The following is a 20511-nucleotide window of genomic DNA, read 5'->3' on the forward strand; positions in this document are numbered from 1 at the left end:
ATGTTGGCTGACATTGAAGGAGTTCAGCTTCTTTTAGAGATCTCATTTGTGTTTGAGATCGGCAGGTCCTGCAATCATCAGTGCAGAGGAGGAATAATAAAGGAGAGACCGGACACTGCCCTGCCGTGCTCCTGTAAAGGTGAACCTGAAGTCACACGTGTTAACACAGTCCTAGATCCATAGAACAACTGAAAAGGTTTGGTCAGTTTTTTAGTCAATAAGTGCGGTTGCATTGTGTTGAATACAGGTGCAAACTCTGGAGCTCGACATAGAGCCTAGTGTCTCCAGATGCGTGTGGATAGTGTAGGACGTTTTTTGATTTTTTTCATTGAGTTCAAACACAATCCACAACAGTTTTAACACACAGACATACAATTTCAAAAACCTAAAAAGACCGGCTTTGGCTAAACAACTGTTAAATCATAAATAACATTTCCATGCAGTTAACTCTTTATTAGACTATAAAAGCAAATCCAAAAGAAACAAACCCTCCCGACTACATTTAAAGTAGTAAAGAGACTGGATTTAAAGTAGTAAAGAGACTGGATTTAAAGTAGTACATTTTTGTATTGCAAAGTCCTGAAGAAATAGAACTGAACTCAAACAAAAACGAGTCAACAATTGTTTTAGCAAGAACAAAACCACAAACACATGAAGCTGCCTGATCCCACTGAAAATACAATGAGAATGGGTTGATGTGAAACAGTTTTTAACGTACACGAGACGGAACAAAATCACTGCAGCAAATAAGATCTCAAATTCCAGAGAAATGAAACCACAAAGCGACGTTGATATGAACAGATGTTTGTCCTGGTTTAATATCTCTAATTACTGAGCTTACTACGTATATTTCCTGGTGGAAGGTTCACCATCAGCAGCTCTGCCTGGAATCCTTATTAGTATGGCATTAAAATGATCTAACATTTCGCATTTAGGTCTTTTTATATCTTTACTTGGGCCTGGTTGTGCTGTCTCCATGGAGATAAGACACTTTAAATTCCATGTGGGACAATACTGAATGTGTGTATAGCCATTTTGTTTAGTTAAAAGACTTTTTAAGACGCTGCTGCTCTTTACTGTATAATATTGTATTGATCGCCCTCCTGTGGCCACTGGATGTACTGCAGCTTTGAATATTGAATGAATTTTCTGCATTTTTATGGCAGGAAAAATTCAGCTGAGGTCACATCACCCAATAGAGAAAGGTTTGTGAAGTACTGGCACTAACACCAGCGCTCGGACTATACGTTAAGATGTTTTGTCTGCACTTTCATGACTCTGAAAATGAGTCACAAGAACAACATGAGTGAACCCCGCGCTCTCAGACAGATGTAGTTATAATAAAGTAAAGCACGACTCAGACATGGACTTTTAACATTCTTAATGAGGGAATGTTAAGATAAGATAAGATAATCCTTTATTGTCCCACATGGGGAAATTTCATTGGTGCAACGCAGGTAGATACAAAGGTAGATACAGAGGAAAAGAACAGATCACTTATAGGAAGTCTGAAAAACACTTTCAGTAGAAGATCTCCTATAAACAAAAACTCCCATAGACAAATAAATAAATACATAAATACCATTGCATGTGATCACGACAGTAATTGCACATGAATATGTTTCACGACAGCACATAGATTGCACATGAATTTCACAGTAATTGCACATGAATCACGACAGTAATTGCACATATGACAGAATTGCACATGGTTAGGTCAGTATTGCGAGTGTTCAGGACTAACAGTGTTTGTTATAAAGTCTGACAGCAGCAGGAAGGAAAGACCTGCGAAATCTCTCCTTCACACAGCGAGGGTGGATCAGTCTCTCACTGAAGCTGCTCTCCAGAGCGGACAGAGTGTCCTGCAGGGGGCGACACTCATGGTCCAGCATAGATGTGAATCTAGCCAGGACCCTTCTGTCCCCCACCTCCTGCACCGAGTCCAGAGCACAGCCCAGGACGGAGCTGGACTTCTTGATGACTTTGTCCAGCCTCTTCCTCTCCCTCTCTGTGATGCTGCTGCTCCAGCAGGCCACACCGTACAGGAGCTGATGCCACCACAGAGTCGTAGAAGGTCTTCAGGAGTGGCCCTGTCACTCCAAAAGACCTGAGTCTCCTCAGGAGGTAGAGCCGACTCTGGCTCTTCCTGTACAGTGCGTCTGTGTTATGAGTCCAGTCCAGTTTGTGGTTCAGATGAACACCCAGGTACTTGTATGAGTCCACTCTCTCAATGTCCCGTCCCTGGATGCTCACTGATGAGGGGGCAGTGGGGTGGCGTCTGCGGAAGTCCACCACCATCTCCTTGGTCTTCCCCGCGTTGATGACAATTTCAAAAACCTAAAATGACCGGCTTTGGCTAAACAACTGTTAAATCATAAATAACATTTCCATGCAGTTAACTCTTTGTTATACTCAAAAAGCAAATCCAAAAGAAACAAACCCTCCCGACTACATTTAAAGTAGTAAAGAGACTGGATTTAAAGTAGTACATTTTTGTACTGAATGTGTGTATAGCCATTTTGTTTCGTTAAAAGACCAGAAAAATTACCAAAAAAGACCCAAAAATGTTGACTCCTAATACTTTTTAAGACGCTGCTGCTCTTTACTGTATAATATTGTATTGACCGCCCTCCTGTGGCCACTGGATGTACTGCAGCTTTGAATGTTGAATGAATTTCTGCATTTTTATGGCAGGAAAAATTCAGCTGAGGTCACATCATGCTGGCTTTAGTTTCTTTTCTTTCTTTTTTACCAATCTGACAGAAGACAGTACACGTTCACAAGTTCATCTATTTTATTTCTCCTTTAAATCTACAACAATGTAATGTTCTTTAAAGTAAATCCAACAAAAAACAAAATATTCAGACCGAACAAGGAGCACTTGTTACAGGAGTCGCTATGTACAGCTACACACTCCTCTGCAGACGTGAGAAGGTGGAAAGTGCTTGACTCAAACAGAACGAAAAACCAAAAAGGGGAGAAGATCTGGGGGTTAAACCAACTCAAATAAGCACGAGTGATCCCTAAAGAGAGAGGGAGGGTGAGAAAACAGCTTGGCACCAGTCTCCAAACAGTTCAAATGCTTTAGGGAATGAAGCACATGACTCAAAGCGCGTGTGATGCTGGGCCAGGAAGTGTGGAAGAAAGAAAGAAAAGAAGAATAAAATCACAATAACAAAAGAGCTGAACTGGGAGGAAAATAATAATAATAAAGAGAATGGTTACTTTGTCTGTGGTCTTTCGCCTAAACAACAGCGCCCTCTGCCGGAACGACACGTAAAAACAGCACCAAACGTCATTGAAACATGATGAGATGAGTCAGTGGCAGTGTCTTTTCTCGTGCAAAATGACAGTTCACATTATGGATTTTTTTTTTGACAGGAAAAGAGAGCGTAAAATTGTTGCTGAATGAACGGACTTTCGAAAAATAAAACTGTTTTTATGATTTGCTTCAACGGAAATACAATATTTTTTTTAAAGAGATGATCGTGTTTTTGAAAAAATTATTGTGTTTTTTTTTAAAGTGATGATCGTGTTTTTGAAGAAATTATTGTGTTTTTTTAAAGAGATGATCGTGTTTTTGAAGAGATTGTGTTTTTTTTAAAAGTGATGATCATGTTTTTGAAGAAATTATTGTGTTTTTTTAAGAGAGATGATTGTGATTTTAAAGAGATTATTGTGTGTTTTTTTAAAAAGAGATGATCGTGTTTTTGAAGAGATTGTGTTTTTTTTTTTAAAGTTATGATCGTGTTTTTAAAGAGATGATCGTGACGGTTTTACGCTTGGCTTTGGTTTTTTTCTCTCAAGTGGAATGAAAGTGGAACATTTTACTTTGCAAATGAGGAGAAAACATATTGACCAAACGGGCGTAACTTGAATGCTTGAATATTATGAACGGTCGAGTTACAAGTCATGACCAAAGGTAGTTGTAATTGTACTGTATAAAGGTCAGATAATAAGTGAGTATTGTTTCAGCCACACACAATGTACTCTGACTTTTGTAAGATTATCACTTTGCCATTGCATCGCGCTTCATTATCTGTTACAATTACAGTTAATATGTATTTATATCAATAACAATATGAGATTACTGGTACATTTTTGTGTTCAATCTTTACATTTTGCCCAAAACGACTTAGTGTAAGCTATAAAATAACCTGTTTAGATTTTTAACGCAGCTTTAGAGTTCAGCCACAATCTTAATGTTTTCTTGCAGCTCTTAAATATGCCGTACAGCGGATAGTCTTACGTTTGCTATTGTAACGTGACATTTAGTCTATAAAAGCGTGGGTTTATTGCTGTGATTGTTCCTGTTGGGTTTGAAGACAGAGGTAGAGTCCGGAGTGCATCTGGTTGTGACGCTTCTGCCCGTGCATAGCTTTGACTTAACTGCAGCGTCACGGGGCGCTGTCGTTTGGATCCAGCAGTTTTATTTATTTCTTATTTTCCTCTTCGTCGTAAACACTGATTATCTTGTGGCAATGAATTGTCTGGATTTTTTTTTTTTTAACTTCTTTCTTTCAAAAAAACAGCAATTCAACAACAAAAAAACGTCAATAAATTAAATCGTCAAAAGTAAGGATCGCATTTCCAAGGGACAAAACCACTGCAGCATCAAAACAGGAAACACCCTGCGTCTCTATTTTTAAAAAAACAAAACAAAGAAAAGTCATTTTCAACAGGTCGCAAAATATATATATATAGTATCTTCTGCAATAACGGCTTAAGAAAAAGAAATTAAAATAAAAAAACAAACCTTTTCGGTGACTAATTTAGTGAGCCACTATTCAAGGATTCTATACACTTTCTTAAATGCTATATAGGTATCTGAATATATTATTTTATTCATTTATTTTACAAAAAAGAGCTAGGGGTGTGCGAGGAGGTCGATGAACGGGTGTCGGGGAAAGAGGTGCTGGAAGTGAAGCGTCGCATTTTTTGGGAAACATTTACAGACTTTTGCGGGGGGGAAAACGGCAAGCGAAAAGCCCTTTTCTGCAGCCGCCGCCCTGCTCCGCGTTTCAGCCAATCAGAGAAGAGGTCACGGGCGAGGTCACGGATCACCTGACCTCACATTCAGTCCGTTTTAGAAGTGGGACTGACCGCTTTTAAGCCTCACAACAGAAATGCAATGTTTTTCATGTGTTTGGGGACAACACACATTATTCTGAAATGATTCTTAACCAAACTGTGACTTCCTGACGGACTGAAACGTGAGCGAGTTGTCCAGCTCCCAGTGCCTGCTGGGTAAATCCAAATGAAGAGGAAACGGGACGAGTCGAGACTTCCATGTGTCACGTGACCACAGACTCTGAACTGGTCGCACTATAAGCAATAAATGACACTTTTAATGACTTTTTCATGAATCAGTTCACCCAAATGTTCAAGTGCTTCACAATTTTTGAAATGCCAGTATGAAACATAATAATTTAAGTTGTTAAAAGGTAGTTTGTCGAAGAAATACTTTTGGTCAGGAGACGTTTCAAGTCAAAACATCAATTATTTTTGTATAATTCAACGCTTGGAAATAAATACTTTTGACAATCAGATCTTTTTGGTTTAACAACGTTCCCTGTGGCCCAAAGGCTGCACAGAATGAAGCAGGATGTGCTCTTTGTGGTTAATATAGTGCTATTTTGTTCTGTTCTCTGAAGTGCTTTTCTGCTTTTCTGGTTTCCACATTTGGGTGAACCGACCAATGGGCTTCTTCCTCTGCGTGAATCTGGCTGCTGATTGGTCGATTAACGTTTTTTGGATGGATGAAATGTCGGGAGTACAGCAGCAGCACAGTGTTCGACCTCCTCCTGCTCCAAGGCACCGTCCCGCCACCGTCCAGCGCTCCGAAATATAAGCCTCTATTTACACATTCAAGTTTTAAGTTCGTAGCACGCTTTTTGTTTTTGTTTTTCCTTTCGTGTTTTTCCGAGTTCGTGGGACATTCTGGTTCTCGTGGGGGGGGGAGGAGTCCTCTAGTTGGAGCTGGCCGCGATGGGCTTGTCCAGGTCGAGGTCTCGGGGGGCGGGGCCGAGCTGCAGGTTGCCGTAGCAGGTTTTACAGACGCGCGTGGGCTCGAAGAGCTGCTGACTTGGCACCGGGATCTTCTGGTCACAGCAGCTGGCACAGAACACGTTACCACAGTTCCTGCAAGAGACGAGAGGCACCCCGATTATTTATTGATTTGTTTATCTGTCCCTTTAGCTGGACCCATAAGTCTAGGGCTGTAGTCGGCTAAAGGCGTGCCCGGCCCATCGAGGAGTCGACTAAAAAGGGTGCGAGGCAAAAGCTCTCAAAACTATGAGGTATTTCTATGTATCTGACCCGAAACTGCACTCGCAAGACTAGGATGCGGCGGGAGTTCATGCAGAACCATTATTCATACAGAAAAGTACAAGGAAACTGCGTATTTTGAATGTGAAAATGCAGATTAAACTCATGATTCACTCCCACATTTTCAGCTAACACACTCCACGTCTTCTGCTTTATTTTCCCATTTAAATCTTTTATTATCTAAATTCATTATTGCGTTGACTAATACAAAATTTGGTCGACTAAGACGCCATCGACCGATTAATCGACTAATCGAGCAAAGACCACAGCCCTGGGTCCATTTACACTTTAGGGAAAATTCACTCTATTGTGTGTGTTTAGGTGCAACTCATCTCACACTAGCTTCACTTTAAAGCAGCACGATGCAACATTTGTGATGGAGGGTCTGCCGCCGGCTCGTTTCCACGGAGACGTGATCGTTTTGCCCGGAATGTTCCACAGTGTGACATTAAACTTCTCTACCATACGTCGATTTCATTAAAAGGAGTTTTTATTGGTGAGAAAATACACCTCTAAAAGCATGTTTTCTCGCCACAGATCTGACCTGTAACTTGTCCTGGTGGAGTCATCTCGTCTCCACGGAGATAGACAACACTTTGGAACATTCCAGGCAAAGCAATAACATCCCCATTCAGACAGGGTTCACAGTGCAGCTTTAACGGGCAGAACTAACAGAATTGAATCAATAAACAAAGAAATAATTTGAACCTTGTTGCTTGCTGTATTTTTTCCGTAACTATTTATTAAACAGAACGTCAGACTCTTTTCTCCTGCACGACAGAAGATAAATGAGTGTGTATAATGTGTATAATATCAGTAGCAAAAGGATGTCTTAGTTTGAGAGTCAGTTTAGTGAAAACCATTCCACAGACGTGTTCATGCTGCTGCGTTAAGGCCATGCTGCTGCTGCTGGGATGGGAGACAGGGGGCGCTGTGGGGCTGCATGCTGGACACTCCTGGCATTAACAGGATCCAAACTACGGTCCTGGATACGACTCTGTTTGACTAGTGGCCTCTCGCGGTACTCCAGCTGTATTCACCCGTCGAGCGCAATGTTTTGTGTGTGAAATCAAACTGCGCGTGTTTGTCTGACCGCGACCGACAGCGTTCACACATTAAAGGGATTCTTCTCTATTTTTATGAATATTTTAGAATTTTTCAACCCTCAGGCACCTAAAAGTCAGCTTTGTAAGACCGATCCTTTGATTCATCATCCAGATCGTATTATACGTCCATGGATCACGACATAGTTTTAACAACATTCAGATTAGATCCATGTTTTTTTTAAGTGCCAATTGAAATTACACCACTTCATACAACTTGAAAGGAAGGAATAAACTCAATAATGACTACAAGATTGCTCTTCCATCACTGCATACACTTACAATCCATTTCTACATCGACAGCGGCCCTGGAGTTCACGGAAACGTTCCCGTCAGTCAGCACACCGCCTCTGCACACACTGACCACTGAGCCACTAAACCTCCCATCCCAGCAAAGAGAAAAGCCTGACAACTCAAACAGCTACAGATGATCCATTGATTCTATTACTAGACTTTAGACACGCTAGTCACGGCATCGTTTGTAAATGACGTTGGATTTGTGATTTGCTGTCGCTTTGTTAATACCAGGAGTTGACGGGGCTGCGATGGCACGGATGAAAAGAGCGTGGGCTGAATTTGGGAACACCACTATTTTCGGCTTTCCAATCAACAAAGCGCATGATCACAGCCAGTTTAAACTCTACGAAAACACAGCTACAAAAGAAACAAAAGTGAGTCGAAGCAGATCTGACGGGCAGGAACGACACACAGGGTTAGAAGGGGGCGGGACAGGAGCCCAATCTCACCAGACCTCCTGGACACGCTCTCTGTCGCTGTGGAGGAAAGGGGCAACACAGCGGGTCACGGCGAACTCCAAACAAAGAGCTAAGTACCACAGTGAAGACGGACGAGACGCACAACATTCAGCTAAATGTCTGTGTAATAACGCAGGACACATTGTTGTGGGTTCACATGTGACCCCTGCAGTGGTGGACGTAGTGCGAGCCGGTACCTGCAGTGGTGTTTCCTGGTGGCGAGCCAGAACTTGCTCTCACAGCCGTAACATTGCGCCGCTAAATGGTCCGGGTACCAGCGAGTCACCTGCAACCGCACCACAGAGGACATGAGGGGCTGCTGTGTCTTTGCCTGGGAAGTCCTGCAGGACAGCGCACATACAGCGGGGGGCGCTCACCTCTGTGTCCCGCTTGTCCACCGTCTCCCAGCTGGCCTCAGAGAAGAGCTCCGTGCTGCAGCGGGACAAACAGTTGGGATCCAGGTTGAACTCGGAGTCCGTCATGGAGGTCTGTCCCAAACAGACAGCATCAGTACCAGACATACATCAGCACATGATCAGCTCAAAGCGGCGCTTACCACCTCGTCGCCCAGGTCCCCGTTGGTCCGGTGCAGGCCCATGTGCTGCTGGTTCTCCAGTCGGGACCACAACTCCTGGACCTGTTTCTTCAGCGTCTCCACCTCCAGCTGGTGCCCCGCCTCGATCTGCCTCAGCCGCTGTTGGATGGCGTCTGTGTGCAGCGTCAGCCCATCGTCATCCAGGTGGCTACGGGAAGGCTGTTCAGGGCTGGATGCCACCCGCCCCGCCACAGCGTGGCAGCAGCGGTGTGGGACACCCCGCCCCGGGAGTGTTAAGGAGCTGCAGCTGGCCACAGACACCTGTCGGCTCAGAGGGGCGCGCTCGCCGTTCCATTTGGCCCAGTGAGAGGCTGCACAGACCTCTCCGTCTGAACTCTCCCCGTTACAGAGCCCATTGCGGGGGTTGCTGCTCAGACACTGGAAGGCACTGACAGAGGGGCGCTTAACCCCCCCGTTTAAAGTCCTGAAGCCAGGCTCCGCCTCCTGCTCCCGCCTGGGGCAGGACACTTGGACAGGGCAGACCGGCTCCAAACGCCCGTTGGCCTCTTCTGTCAAGGTCTCTGTGGAGCTCTCCATTAAAGAGGGCCTCTTGTCTAGCTCCACGGCGCCCCCTGTGTCAGAGCTGTGGCAGTGCCCCTCTTCAGACGTCCCGTTACTAAAGCCGTTCACTACAGTCTTTCTGAGCTTCTCTGGATCACCTGATGCTGCCTCAGCTTCAGACTCCTGTGCAATGCGCTCCACGACCCTCTTCACCAGGTCTCGAGCCACCAAGGCCACGTCTGGGTCCGTCCCAGAGCCGTGCTCTTCATCCTCCTCATCTCCAGACGAGATGCCATTTTGAGGCAGGTGTCCGTTAGTGACCACCCTCTCTGTCCCGTTCACATCAATCTCAGGCTGGACCTCCTCAGGCGTCTCTGAGGTCACTTCCTGGTCAGGGCTTGGATTAACAGCTGGGACATCCTCTTTGGGCTCTGACCCCGCCTCTTCTTTTGTGGCCTCCTGCAGAATGTTCTCCATCTGACCCTCACCAACAGCCACTGACAGCTCTACCTTCTCATCCCCTTTGTCATGAGACAGGTCTCGCTCAGGACAGGGCTGTGGGCTGTCGTCCCGCTCAGACTCCACTCTGTCTGGGTACGTGCCCACTCCATTAGGCAGGACGTCCTGGTCGGGACCTGCCCCATCTTCAGGGCCCGCAGCCATGAGCTCTAGGGAGCGCCTGTGGTCCTGCCACTTCTCGTTGAGACTGGGGTCACTGGAGCGCCTGTTGGGGGGCAGAGGACTGCCCATCTCACACGCACTCGGGATGTTGTCAAAGGAGCGAGTCTTTGTGCGCCTGAGAAAAGACAAAACCGTCATCAGATATTCAGCTCACGGCTAAACAACACAGACTATAATTAAATACGACGCTGACAAAAGGTTTTGTCAACCATCAGTCACATGCCACTTTCTTTATAATGAAAGAGAAGAAACTGAAAATAAAGCCTAAATAATAATCATGCATCTAAAAATATAAGTTACTGAAGACTAAAGAGACACTGGTCGTCCTCAGAGACACTGGTCTGTCTGAGAGACACAGGTCTGTCTCAGAGACACTGGTCGTCCTCAGAGACACTGGTTGTCCTCAGAGACACTGGTCGTCCTCAGAGACACTGGTCGTCCTCAGAGACACTGGTCGTCCTCAGAGACACTGTTCGTCCTCAGAGACACTGTTCGTCCTCAGAGACACAGGTCGTCCTCAGAGACACAGGTCGTCCTCAGAGACACAGGTCTGCCTCAGAGACACTGGTCTGCCTCAGAGACACTGGTCTGCCTCAGAGACACTGGTCTGCCTCAGAGACACTGGTCTGCCTCAGAGACACTGGTCGTCCTCAGAGACACTGGTCCGTCTCAGAGACACTGGTCCGTCTCAGAGACACTGGTCCGTCTCAGAGACACTGGTCTGTCTCAGAGACACTGGTCTGTCTCAGAGACACTGGTCGTCCTCAGAGACACAGGTCGTCCTCAGAGACACAGGTCGTCCTCAGAGACACTGGTCTGTCCTCAGAGACACTGGTCTGTCCTCAGAGACACTGGTCTGTCTCAGAGACACTGGGGGGACTCTCACCTCCCCAGGGGCGCCTCCTCCCCGTTGGATCCTGGTACGGGATAAGGGGCGCAGGATTCGTCGGAGGGGGTGGTGGGCGACGAGCTGGGCAGGTACACGGCCGTCCACAGCATCAGGTTTCGGACATGACACACCGGGTGCAGCACCTGAGACAACAAGAGGTCACAAAATATTCAACTTCTAATTAGTAGTACAGCAGTGTCTTACAAGGGATTTTAAAACTGAACTACAAAAATGTGAAAGTACTTTGTTGACCATATAGAGTTTTGAACAACTACAGGAATATTTTTCTATTCTTAATTGAATTCTTTGTTTGTAACCTGCTGTTGCATTAGTTCAGTGGCCTCAATAGCACACACATGACACATCGCTGCCTGCCAGGCAAGAATCTGCTGACACTTACCACTGTAGGGAATAAGTAACTTGTAATTGCCGTTTATAAGTATTGTAGTTTCCGTTCTATAATTACATTTAAAGAGAAGCTAAGAGTATTGAAAACAAAGGCTTTGACATAGAAAAACATATTGTCCCATATAAATAATGCATTGCTTTGACAGAGGATTGAGACCAGATGATGCCCACGCCCCACTCTGGCGCGCTGGCACAATAACAGCGACACCACAATGTGTTGGTGGATGGCGCAAGGGCTGCAAATCAAGTCGAGACAGTAATTAGCACCAGGATTAAATACATCACCCCAGGCTTTATCTTTCTACGACAAATCTCCTCTGTAAATGTGTCAAATACAGTGGGGATTGGTCTGTAGCTCAGTGAAAGGTCTAATATAATCTGGGTTTGAGCAGGTTTCTTTATCGTCAATGCCACTGTGACAAGTGCCACTTGTACAAGAGTCACTTACTCTCAATTTAATTTGTTTGTCTTCATGTTTAAAACTCAAATCATACGTTTCAAGATTATACTCACAATTCAACGATATTATGTCAATCCAAAAGAAATGTGTTAAAACATGTATTTTAGTGTTAGTTGAGGTTTGATTATAAGACAAATGTGAACTGTCAATAAAACTAATCACAAAAGTATCACCATATACCCCAATTTTAAAGTTTATAGGCATAAAGTTTTTTAAAATGTAATGCTATTTTTATAGTATTTTAGAATTTTTTTACTCTATTTTCAAACGATACATTCGATATTCAAACTGTGCAAAGACGATGTGATGTAAATTCCGATACATTGTCCAGTTGTCCACCTCTATGAGTAACAAGTAACTTCCTTTGTTGCATTAGGCCGAGAGGTTTGGTCCCTATAGCAAAGTAAGACCGACTCCAACAAATGTCTGAATGTCTGGAATCGCCCTCAGTCGTCCAGGTAGGTTCCATCGCAGAAGAAACTTTAACTCATTCAACTGGGGAAAGGTTTTTGACAGTGACTAAACCTCTGCACGTACGGTTTCGGAGTGTGAGGAGTAGAGCATGTTTCGGAGCGTGCGATTGGCCGGCCGCAGCAGGGACCAGATGGAGCAGGTCCTCTCCTGGACGTGTCGATCCTCGCGCTCTTTGCCGCTGTTACACAGGAAGGTCCCGAACAGGCAGGAGTACGAGTGCTGCACCAGTTTGACCTGTAAACACAACACAGGCATGATCAGGCCTGAAAAACACCCCGGGGCCTATGGAACATGTATAATACAACTCGTGAATGTGGTAATAATAGGCCTGACGTGTACATAACTGTGAGGCTATAATAGACCTACATTTACAGAGACTAGATACCCTTTCAAACATAAAACTGAACCTGCTGCTAGGATGCCTGAGCAGTGAACATTTGCACAAAAACTCATAAATAAAGAGACTATAAATGGACAGCAGCAGGAGGCTAGTTTAAATACTTGGGATATTGCAATATCAAAAGTTACACAGACAAATGACTGTAAAATCTTGTATTGTCTCTTGTTTTGTGATTTGAATATATTTCTTCCTGTTGTGTGAAGCACTTTGAAATGCCTTGAGTATGGATTGTGCTCTTGACTTGGACACCTCAAAATGCCTGAAACCACTGTAATACATATAACAGGCCTGAGTGTGGCGCTGCTACAGAATGTGACAAAAATAGAAGAAGAGATTACGAGGGAGAAAAGTTGTAAAATATAAACAAAACAAACAAATTCTAAATGTCCAGCATGGGCAGATCTCCCTGGAATATAATGATAAAGCTCCCATTTGGACTTTGTTTATACATCATTTTTCATATATCAGGCGCACTGGACTATCAGGTGCATTAAGTGAAACAAAACGTGTACCACACAAAGTCACTTCCAGGTCAGTAAGCACAACCACTATTAATCCATATATAAGGTGCACTGGATTATAATGTACACTGTAGTTTTTTAAGAAAATTAAAGGCTTTTAAGTGCGCCTTATAGTGCGGTAAATACGGTATAGTGTTGATGGATTTATTCATTTTCTCTGTGTCACATGAGGCTCATTTTTGCAGTGAAGGAGCAAAGAATATGCAGTAAACATCATATAAATATCAGTAAAGTATGTAGAATACCCACAATGCTGGGACTGTGCTGTCATATGTCTTGAGTTCCAAGACGACTAAACACTATTTTTGAAACTCTGGGACCAAGTTTTGAAAAAGTGCCGTTTACAGACCCTTAAACATGTGGATGACAAGAGCTAAAAAATCTTTGTGGATACAACTGAGCTCCGGTCCATGCGGCGCTCAATCTGCTAAAATGTGAATTAAAATCCTCTTGTTTTTGTACACAATATTGAGCTTTCTACATCCTCATGCAGACAGTAGATGTGATACGAACCAGAAAAGCCTCGTTGAACTCGAAGGAACACGGGAACTGCCTCTGGAGCTGGTGCACACAGTCTAACCACTGCAGGAACACAGGGCAGCGCTCGTTTAGGTCCTCCGAGTTCTCCCCATGACCACAGCGATCCGCAAACTTATGCCCAAAGTCCAGCCACTCCGTCTCTACCAGCACCTGGAAACCCTGAACAATCACAGTCATGTAAATGCAAAGTACTTATAAATACTGTGCCAACTGCCTCAAGATTAAAACTACTACTGAAAAACTACTATTACAGCACAAATACAAACTTTCTCATTAACAGAGCTAGAGCTGCAAAGATCACTCGAGTAAATCGAGTAATTCGATTACAAAAAAGCTTTGATTATTATTGTATTGCCACGATGATTCGTTTAATTTACATATTTCATTAAAAACACGTGAATCTGTGGCACGCGGAGCACACAGAGTTCGTTCCTGAAGCAACTGAAGCACAACAGAGTGAGCGGCGTGTTTTAAACACACAAGTGCGACTCATGGATCTATTATAGGTGCGACTACTACTGCTACTACTGCTACTACTACTGCTGTAACTTCTGCTGCTGTAACTTCTGCTGCTGTAACTTCTGCTGCTGTAACTTCTGCTGCTGTAACTTCTGCTGCTGTAACTTCTGCTGCTGTAACTTCTGCTGCTGTAACTTCTGCTGCTGTAACTTCTGCTGCTGTAACTTCTGCTGCTGTAACTTCTGCTACTGCTACTACTACTGCTGTAACTTCTGCTGCTGTAACTTCTGCTGCTGTAACTTCTGCTGCTGTAATTTCTGATCCTGACACTGCTCCTGCCACTGCTCCTGCCACTCTTCCAAGTTAAACTCTCTGCTGTGTTGATCATCAGTGTTGTCCGTCGTGATGACTTGAGACTCGTTTGGGAGTTATTACCTCTATGGTGCGGTAGTACGGGTCCAGCAGCAGTTTGGACAAAGCCACAATCTGAGGAGTCCGGTCCCATCCGTCGGAGCAGTGCACCAGGACCGGGCGGTGGTCTCGGTCCACGGCGTTCACCACCAGCAGAGACGCCTTCAGCAGCAGGGACAGGTGCTGCAGCCACTTAGTGCTCTCCAGGGCTGACAGCCAGCTAAACCACAGGAAAACATCATCTTATAGTTTAAGTTTGTACTAGGAACTGTAGACAAAAGCTAATGACAGTGTGGTCTTTCTTCTTAGGTTTCTCACACTAAAGGCAGTTAAACAAATGCATGAAAGGTCCTCGTGTTTTTCTAATTATTACTTGCTCTGGTGCAATAGTCCCTGTGGTAAATATTTATCATAGTTTTACATCCGTCTGTGAAGAAAGCTGCAGTTTGCAAAGACATTCCATCAACAATGCAGGGACAATTTGCACCAATAGACACAATTTTGTGACCGTTTAAACAATTATTTAACAAACAACAAGGAATCATGATTTATTAAATCAAAACTGTTGTGTAATTTAATATTTCATTTAGTACGTGTAAATTATCTCTGTCTCATCTGCTGCACAAAAACAGGAAGTAATATAAACTTCACCGAAAATGTCTGAGGGGAAACAGTCAAAATGTGTAATAAAACCTTAACCATAACCATGTTCAATGTGTTATAAGCACATTTACTTATTTGTGCCAAATTACTTTAAATAAAACTGCAGAAAAGCTGTTCCGTTACATTTTTCATAGGATTATAATAATTTCTTTACAAGCCAAAAAGCCTCTCAAGGATCACAATGTAGTAATTGTTCATTCTCTCTACATCTGGTGGTAGCTACTTCTGTAACCACATCTGCCCTGGGGCAAACTGACATCGGCCCATCCGACCCCCTCCGACCCCCTCCGACCCCCTCCGACCCCCTCCGACCCCCTCCTCTCACTCATGCAAACATTATAAGCTAAAATCTAATAATTCCTCATCAACCATTATGACAAGTTTTCAAAGGAAACAAAGAAAAGAAACATATTTACTTATAAACAATCTGACCGTGCATTATTTTGGAGTAAATATATTATAGTGCTAATTCATAAGACTCTAAACTACAATTTTACCACCACACTTTTTTAAATAAACAATGCCTAAACTTTTAACATGTATTTTGTCCTTCCACCTCAGCCTAACACAACAAACACTGGCACTAGTGGAAAATGTGGCTCTATAGCCTTGAATGGCCACAATGCTCAGGGCCTGAATAATTCACAGCGCACTCTTCAGTCCGACATAACTCCGCCCGATGTTTCCATGTCGTTGGTGACGTGGAGGCGGCAGGAGCAGCCCGTTATCAGATTTCCACAGAAGTAGGTTAAACAAGAGGATGTTTTGTTAGTGCGTGTGTCTCTTCTGTGAGTTACATCATTTATCAGTTACATCATTCAGTCTGACCTGTCTGACTGAGGAGTTAATATTTCACTCTCGACCTGTGGAGCCCTGGATAAGACTCTTGCACTTTGGATTGGATACGTGTTGTAAAATATTTGTATTTTATATACACCGGTAATAAAAAGTTTATTTTTCATTTTACAAAAGCTTGAAAACCAATAATCTTTTGACAACAACAAAGTCTAAAAAGGAAGGAAATTCAGTGGTTCAAGTTGTTATTTTTGATATATTGTCAATTACTAGGATTGTATTTTTAAATTAACGTTCAGAGCTGCTTTAAATGTTACCGTTACAAGCGGTGCAGCCTGATTTACTGAACAAGAAGGGAACAGTAGATCCACACCATCTTTAAAGGCTAAATTAAACCCAGCTGCATCAGGCAGTAGAAAACAATGGCCTTGCAGTAATTAAATGTTCATACAGCGAGGCCCGGGACAGCTAATTGTTTTATTATGTGAACGCGGTGCTGGGGGCAAAGTGAAATGAAAAGCAAACAAAAAGCAGACATACTTTGCTGGATCGGGCATCGTGGTGCAGAGGAAACGCAGGGACTGGAAACTCTTGCGAATGGAGTGGATGTTGGCCATGCCCATGAACACCACCTCGCAGTTGGGATAGTACTCTGGAGGACACAGAAGGTTAATTAACAAAACCTTTTAATTTTAGCGGGGAACAATTGCATTTGTCGGCATTAAAGTCCACAGTACACGCTGACCTAGTTTGTACATTTACTGTAGTTAGAGGGACAGACCTGGGCACTCGCAGCCTCCGCCTTTAGCACGGTTGGCCACGGCAGCCGCGTACGACCGGGCGTCCAGGATGAGTAACTTGTGAGGCTGGATGGCCAAAGACTCCACCTCCGTGCTGTTGGTCATCGAGGATTCTGAAACAGGCAGCGTTTATTTATATAAAGCACTTTTCGTGGATAAAAGAGGTCACAAAGTGCTTCACAATAACAGTGTTAAAATACAGAAAAATAACAAACGCAGCGTACAGTAGGCAACATGCACGCAACATCTATCGCAGTAAAAAATCAGGCCCAAAAATTGCATTAATTGAAAGACAAACGTAGACAAAATAATAAGAAACAACGAGCTGGTTGGGCCACCCTCAGCAGCAACAACTGCAATCAAGCGTGTGCAATAACAACGATCAATAATCTATTAAAGCGCTGTGGAGGATTATTGGCCCACTCGTTTTGGCAGAATTGTTGTAATTTAGCCACATTCTTTGATTAATATTTAAATTTGTTTGATGATGTGAAACTGAACATTTTAAATCAAAGGGTGAAATCACTGTTTTTTTTTTTTTTACTGCTGGTCAAGATGGAAAAAAAAGAGACTGCCTCATTTTGTTTTAGCCAACCATATCACACTCTTTTACTGTAGGAATGTGAAGATTACCGTATTTTCGGGACTGTAAGTCGCACCAGCCAAAAAATGGATAATAGAGAAGAAAAAATCATATATAAGTTGAACTGGAGTATGAAATGTGGTGTCAAGTGTGAAAATAACAAATATTATCACTTATACTTCGGAGAGACTTATATGTAGAAGTATATAAATATAAGTATAAGTCGCACCCCGACCAAAACTATGAAAAAAGTGCATAAGGTGGGAAAATACGGTATTCAGTTAACTGATAATCGTGATTATTCGGGTCACAACCGGGACACTTTCAGAAGCAAAATTAAGTTATGTCTATAAATTAAAGTGCTTTTTATGTGGCCGTCTTTAAAGTGGATTAAAGTTGTTTCTTGTCAATAATGAATTAATAATATAGTAGAAACGCTACAATTTGATCTCATGACAGCCCAGTTTTGCTGACAACTTGATGAGTTAAAGCGTCAGTAATATATCTTCCCCTGAACACGAGGGAGAGCTGAATTATGTCGTGCACGTTTCAGGCGACAGGAATTACACGTCACAGATCAGGATCACGGGGAAATTCCTCATAATCTTTAGACTTTATCGGCCGCTCTCCCACAGGCGGAAAACGTGCCTCGACACGGCTCGTTGCACAACTCTGTCTGCTACAAATCACAGCAGAACCGGTTTCTAACGACTGGGAGACTCTTTTATTTTGTGTTCAAGAGAAAATGTCTAGAGCCTGTCATTGTCAAGTAAATCAATTCATCTACATCAAAAGACACACTTGGCCAAAAGAAAACAAGTACAAACATGTCATTAGTTTGTAGCTCTGAAGCGGGAAATGAATTGAACAATGGTATGGACAAGTCCGACTATTAAAATGCTCCCTTGCGACTGATTTCTCACCGAAGTCTGTGTCACCGAGCTCGGGGCCGGGGACGGGGCCTGGGCCGGGGCCGCTGCCGTTGCTGTGGACTCCGTTGGCGAGGTGTTTTCGAGAGGAGCTGTCCACGGCGCAGGCTTTAGCGATGGACTGCACCAAGTGTTCGTCGTCCGCGTTTCTCCAGCCCCACCAGCTGACCTCGGGCTGACCGCAGCGCGCGATCACCGCTCCAGTGTTCAGGTGTCTGAGGGGAGAGCAACTTTGACTTAGTCTTTCATCACCCTGGTCACATTTCTTAATTATTGCATAAAGTATGGGCCACGACTAACAATTATTTTAGCAGATTATTAGTCAAATCCTTATTTCTATTGTACGTTGAGACATTTTAAGTACATTTTCAACCAAATACAGGAAGAAATATGAAGATTTGATCATTCTAGACACAATGTTCACGAATAAAGTGATGAAAATCCGTTTGTTTTTTAAAAACAATGCAGCTGTGGTTGTTATAAAATATCTTCTCATATGTGTTTCAGAGTCTGTATAGTTCAATAGCGATTGCAATCATCAAAATATGACTATGATTTTATAGTCAACATCAAAAATGGAGGAGGTTTCATACCAAATGATTGTCAATCCAAGTTGTCAAGGTTGAATACATTTGCCTTAGATCTATTTTAAAATTTTAAACACTTTGGATGTGTCTTTACAAATAAGGCATTTTACTACAAATTGCAAGTTAAATCTCTCAAATTTAGTAAAAAGAAAAGAAAACAACACGCATTAGTTTTGAAAACCAGGCGGACAAACTAAAGGAAGTCATACATTAGTAAATTGTGCTTTGTAATGGTTTCCTAAGACGAAGTAAACTGCATCTAATAAACACTAAATAAATCAACAGCTTAAGAGCGGTTCAAGATTCCTATCGACACATAAAAGCCACAGTGAGGCCTCTGAATACGTGAGTGGTTAGACAAAGTGTTGGCCTGCTGAGCCAGAGACACACACACCTGTAAACCACAGAGGGAAACCTCTTCCAGGAGCGAAAGCCCGCCACGTTCTCGAGCTCTTTGTCTGTGATCCAGGCCGGGACCAGGAGCTGCTGAGGGTAACTGGGGCAGAGCCTGAGCAGAAACACCACGTCAGCCTGCCATTTCACATTCAACACAACTACATAACATTTAACACAACTACAGAGAATGTACTGAGGGTTTGGTTATTTCTGTTACTATGGAGCCAAGAGGGCTTTTCATGGACTATTATGCCGTTGATCTAGAAAAAGTGGTGGTATTTCCTTTTTGGGGCAGTTTACATGATATTTGATTATAATTTCTGTATATCCAGACATATACATAAACACTGAGATCTAAGTTGAGATCAAAATACAGATTCATCAAATTCATCACCGGTCACACATAAGAAGTACATTCAAATACAAAAAAAGACAAAAACTAAGTGGGTTGAGATCATGGTTTACTGTTGCAACCCATTTCTTGTATGTAAGTAAGTTTGTACGGGACTTTAAAGCGCCTGGCGGTAAAAGAAGGCGTTCTGAAGTGGATGAGAAAAGTCGTGGGTGAAGCTCAGACAGACCTGAACTTGCTGTTGATGTCCGATATTCTCCAGGCGTTTTGAGTGTCGAAGCCCATCCTCTCCACTTCGTTTTTGAACCAAGACGTCACATGTTCACCTGGAAACAAACAACCACATCATGAAGTATGATCATGGATAATTATGGATAGTTTCAAAATGACTATAATTAAATCTATGAGGCGATAAGAAAATGTCATTTATACTGCATCAACTTGAACACAATAGACATAACTAGTTGTGATTTGGTCATGGCCGCTCATAGTGATCTGAATTAATAACTTTGGAAGCAGATGAGAGCGATGCAGTTGCCAGGCGCCCGCGCTGCACATCCGAGGACACAGGCGGGAGTAATGAACGGCTGTACCTGGTCGACACAGCTCCCCGTGCTGCTCCTTCTCCCCAGCGTACACCTCCATGCACCAGGCGTGAAAGGCAAACGAAAATAGGTCCTCGAGGCGCGCTGGGGGCCGCACCACGGCAGTCAGCCTCTTCATCCACTCCTGACACTGCTCGAAGGTGGTGAACTGACACCTGACGACAGGGATTAGTGTTCTGTGAGCCACTGGAGCAGGCAGGCACGTTCATTAGAGCTCAAACCTTATGGTCGTCTGACACCAGCTAAAGACTATTTGAGCCAGACTGGAAGCAACAAT

At 43.4% G+C, this 20511-nt stretch overlaps 1 protein-coding gene across 8 annotated transcripts in view; it reads right to left on the minus strand.

Annotated features, from left to right (window-relative positions):
- Positions 1-5915: 5915 nt before the first annotated feature.
- The window catches only part of mtmr3 (myotubularin related protein 3), a 32838-nt gene continuing 18242 nt past the window's right edge, over positions 5916-20511 (minus strand). For 2 of the 8 annotated variants that reach the window (XM_072434113.1, XM_072434111.1), the window contains 15 exons: positions 20223-20389; positions 19859-19955; positions 19276-19389; positions 18289-18509; positions 16764-16895; positions 16523-16634; positions 14549-14744; positions 13628-13813; positions 12257-12427; positions 10849-10994; positions 8742-10077; positions 8563-8673; positions 8383-8471; positions 8177-8203; positions 5916-6141 (listed from right to left, as the gene is read on the minus strand). In XM_072434113.1, coding sequence (XP_072290214.1) covers positions 5970-6141; positions 8177-8203; positions 8383-8471; positions 8563-8673; positions 8742-10077; positions 10849-10994; positions 12257-12427; positions 13628-13813; positions 14549-14744; positions 16523-16634; positions 16764-16895; positions 18289-18509; positions 19276-19389; positions 19859-19955; positions 20223-20389 — 3277 coding nt within the window. In that variant the 3' untranslated portion in view covers positions 5916-5969. The remainder of the gene's footprint in view (positions 6142-8176; positions 8204-8382; positions 8472-8562; positions 8674-8741; positions 10078-10848; positions 10995-12256; positions 12428-13627; positions 13814-14548; positions 14745-16522; positions 16635-16763; positions 16896-18288; positions 18510-19275; positions 19390-19858; positions 19956-20222; positions 20390-20511) is intronic. The other 6 variants (XM_072434119.1, XM_072434114.1, XM_072434112.1 and 3 more) reach the window with 5 other exon arrangements.

The sequence above is a fragment of the Eucyclogobius newberryi genome, unplaced genomic scaffold (assembly GCF_026437365.1).
Source record: "Eucyclogobius newberryi isolate DKJ021-1_F unplaced genomic scaffold, fEucNew1.0.hap1 SCAF_6, whole genome shotgun sequence".
In the NCBI taxonomy this organism is placed as follows: Eukaryota; Metazoa; Chordata; class Actinopteri; order Gobiiformes; family Gobiidae; genus Eucyclogobius; species Eucyclogobius newberryi.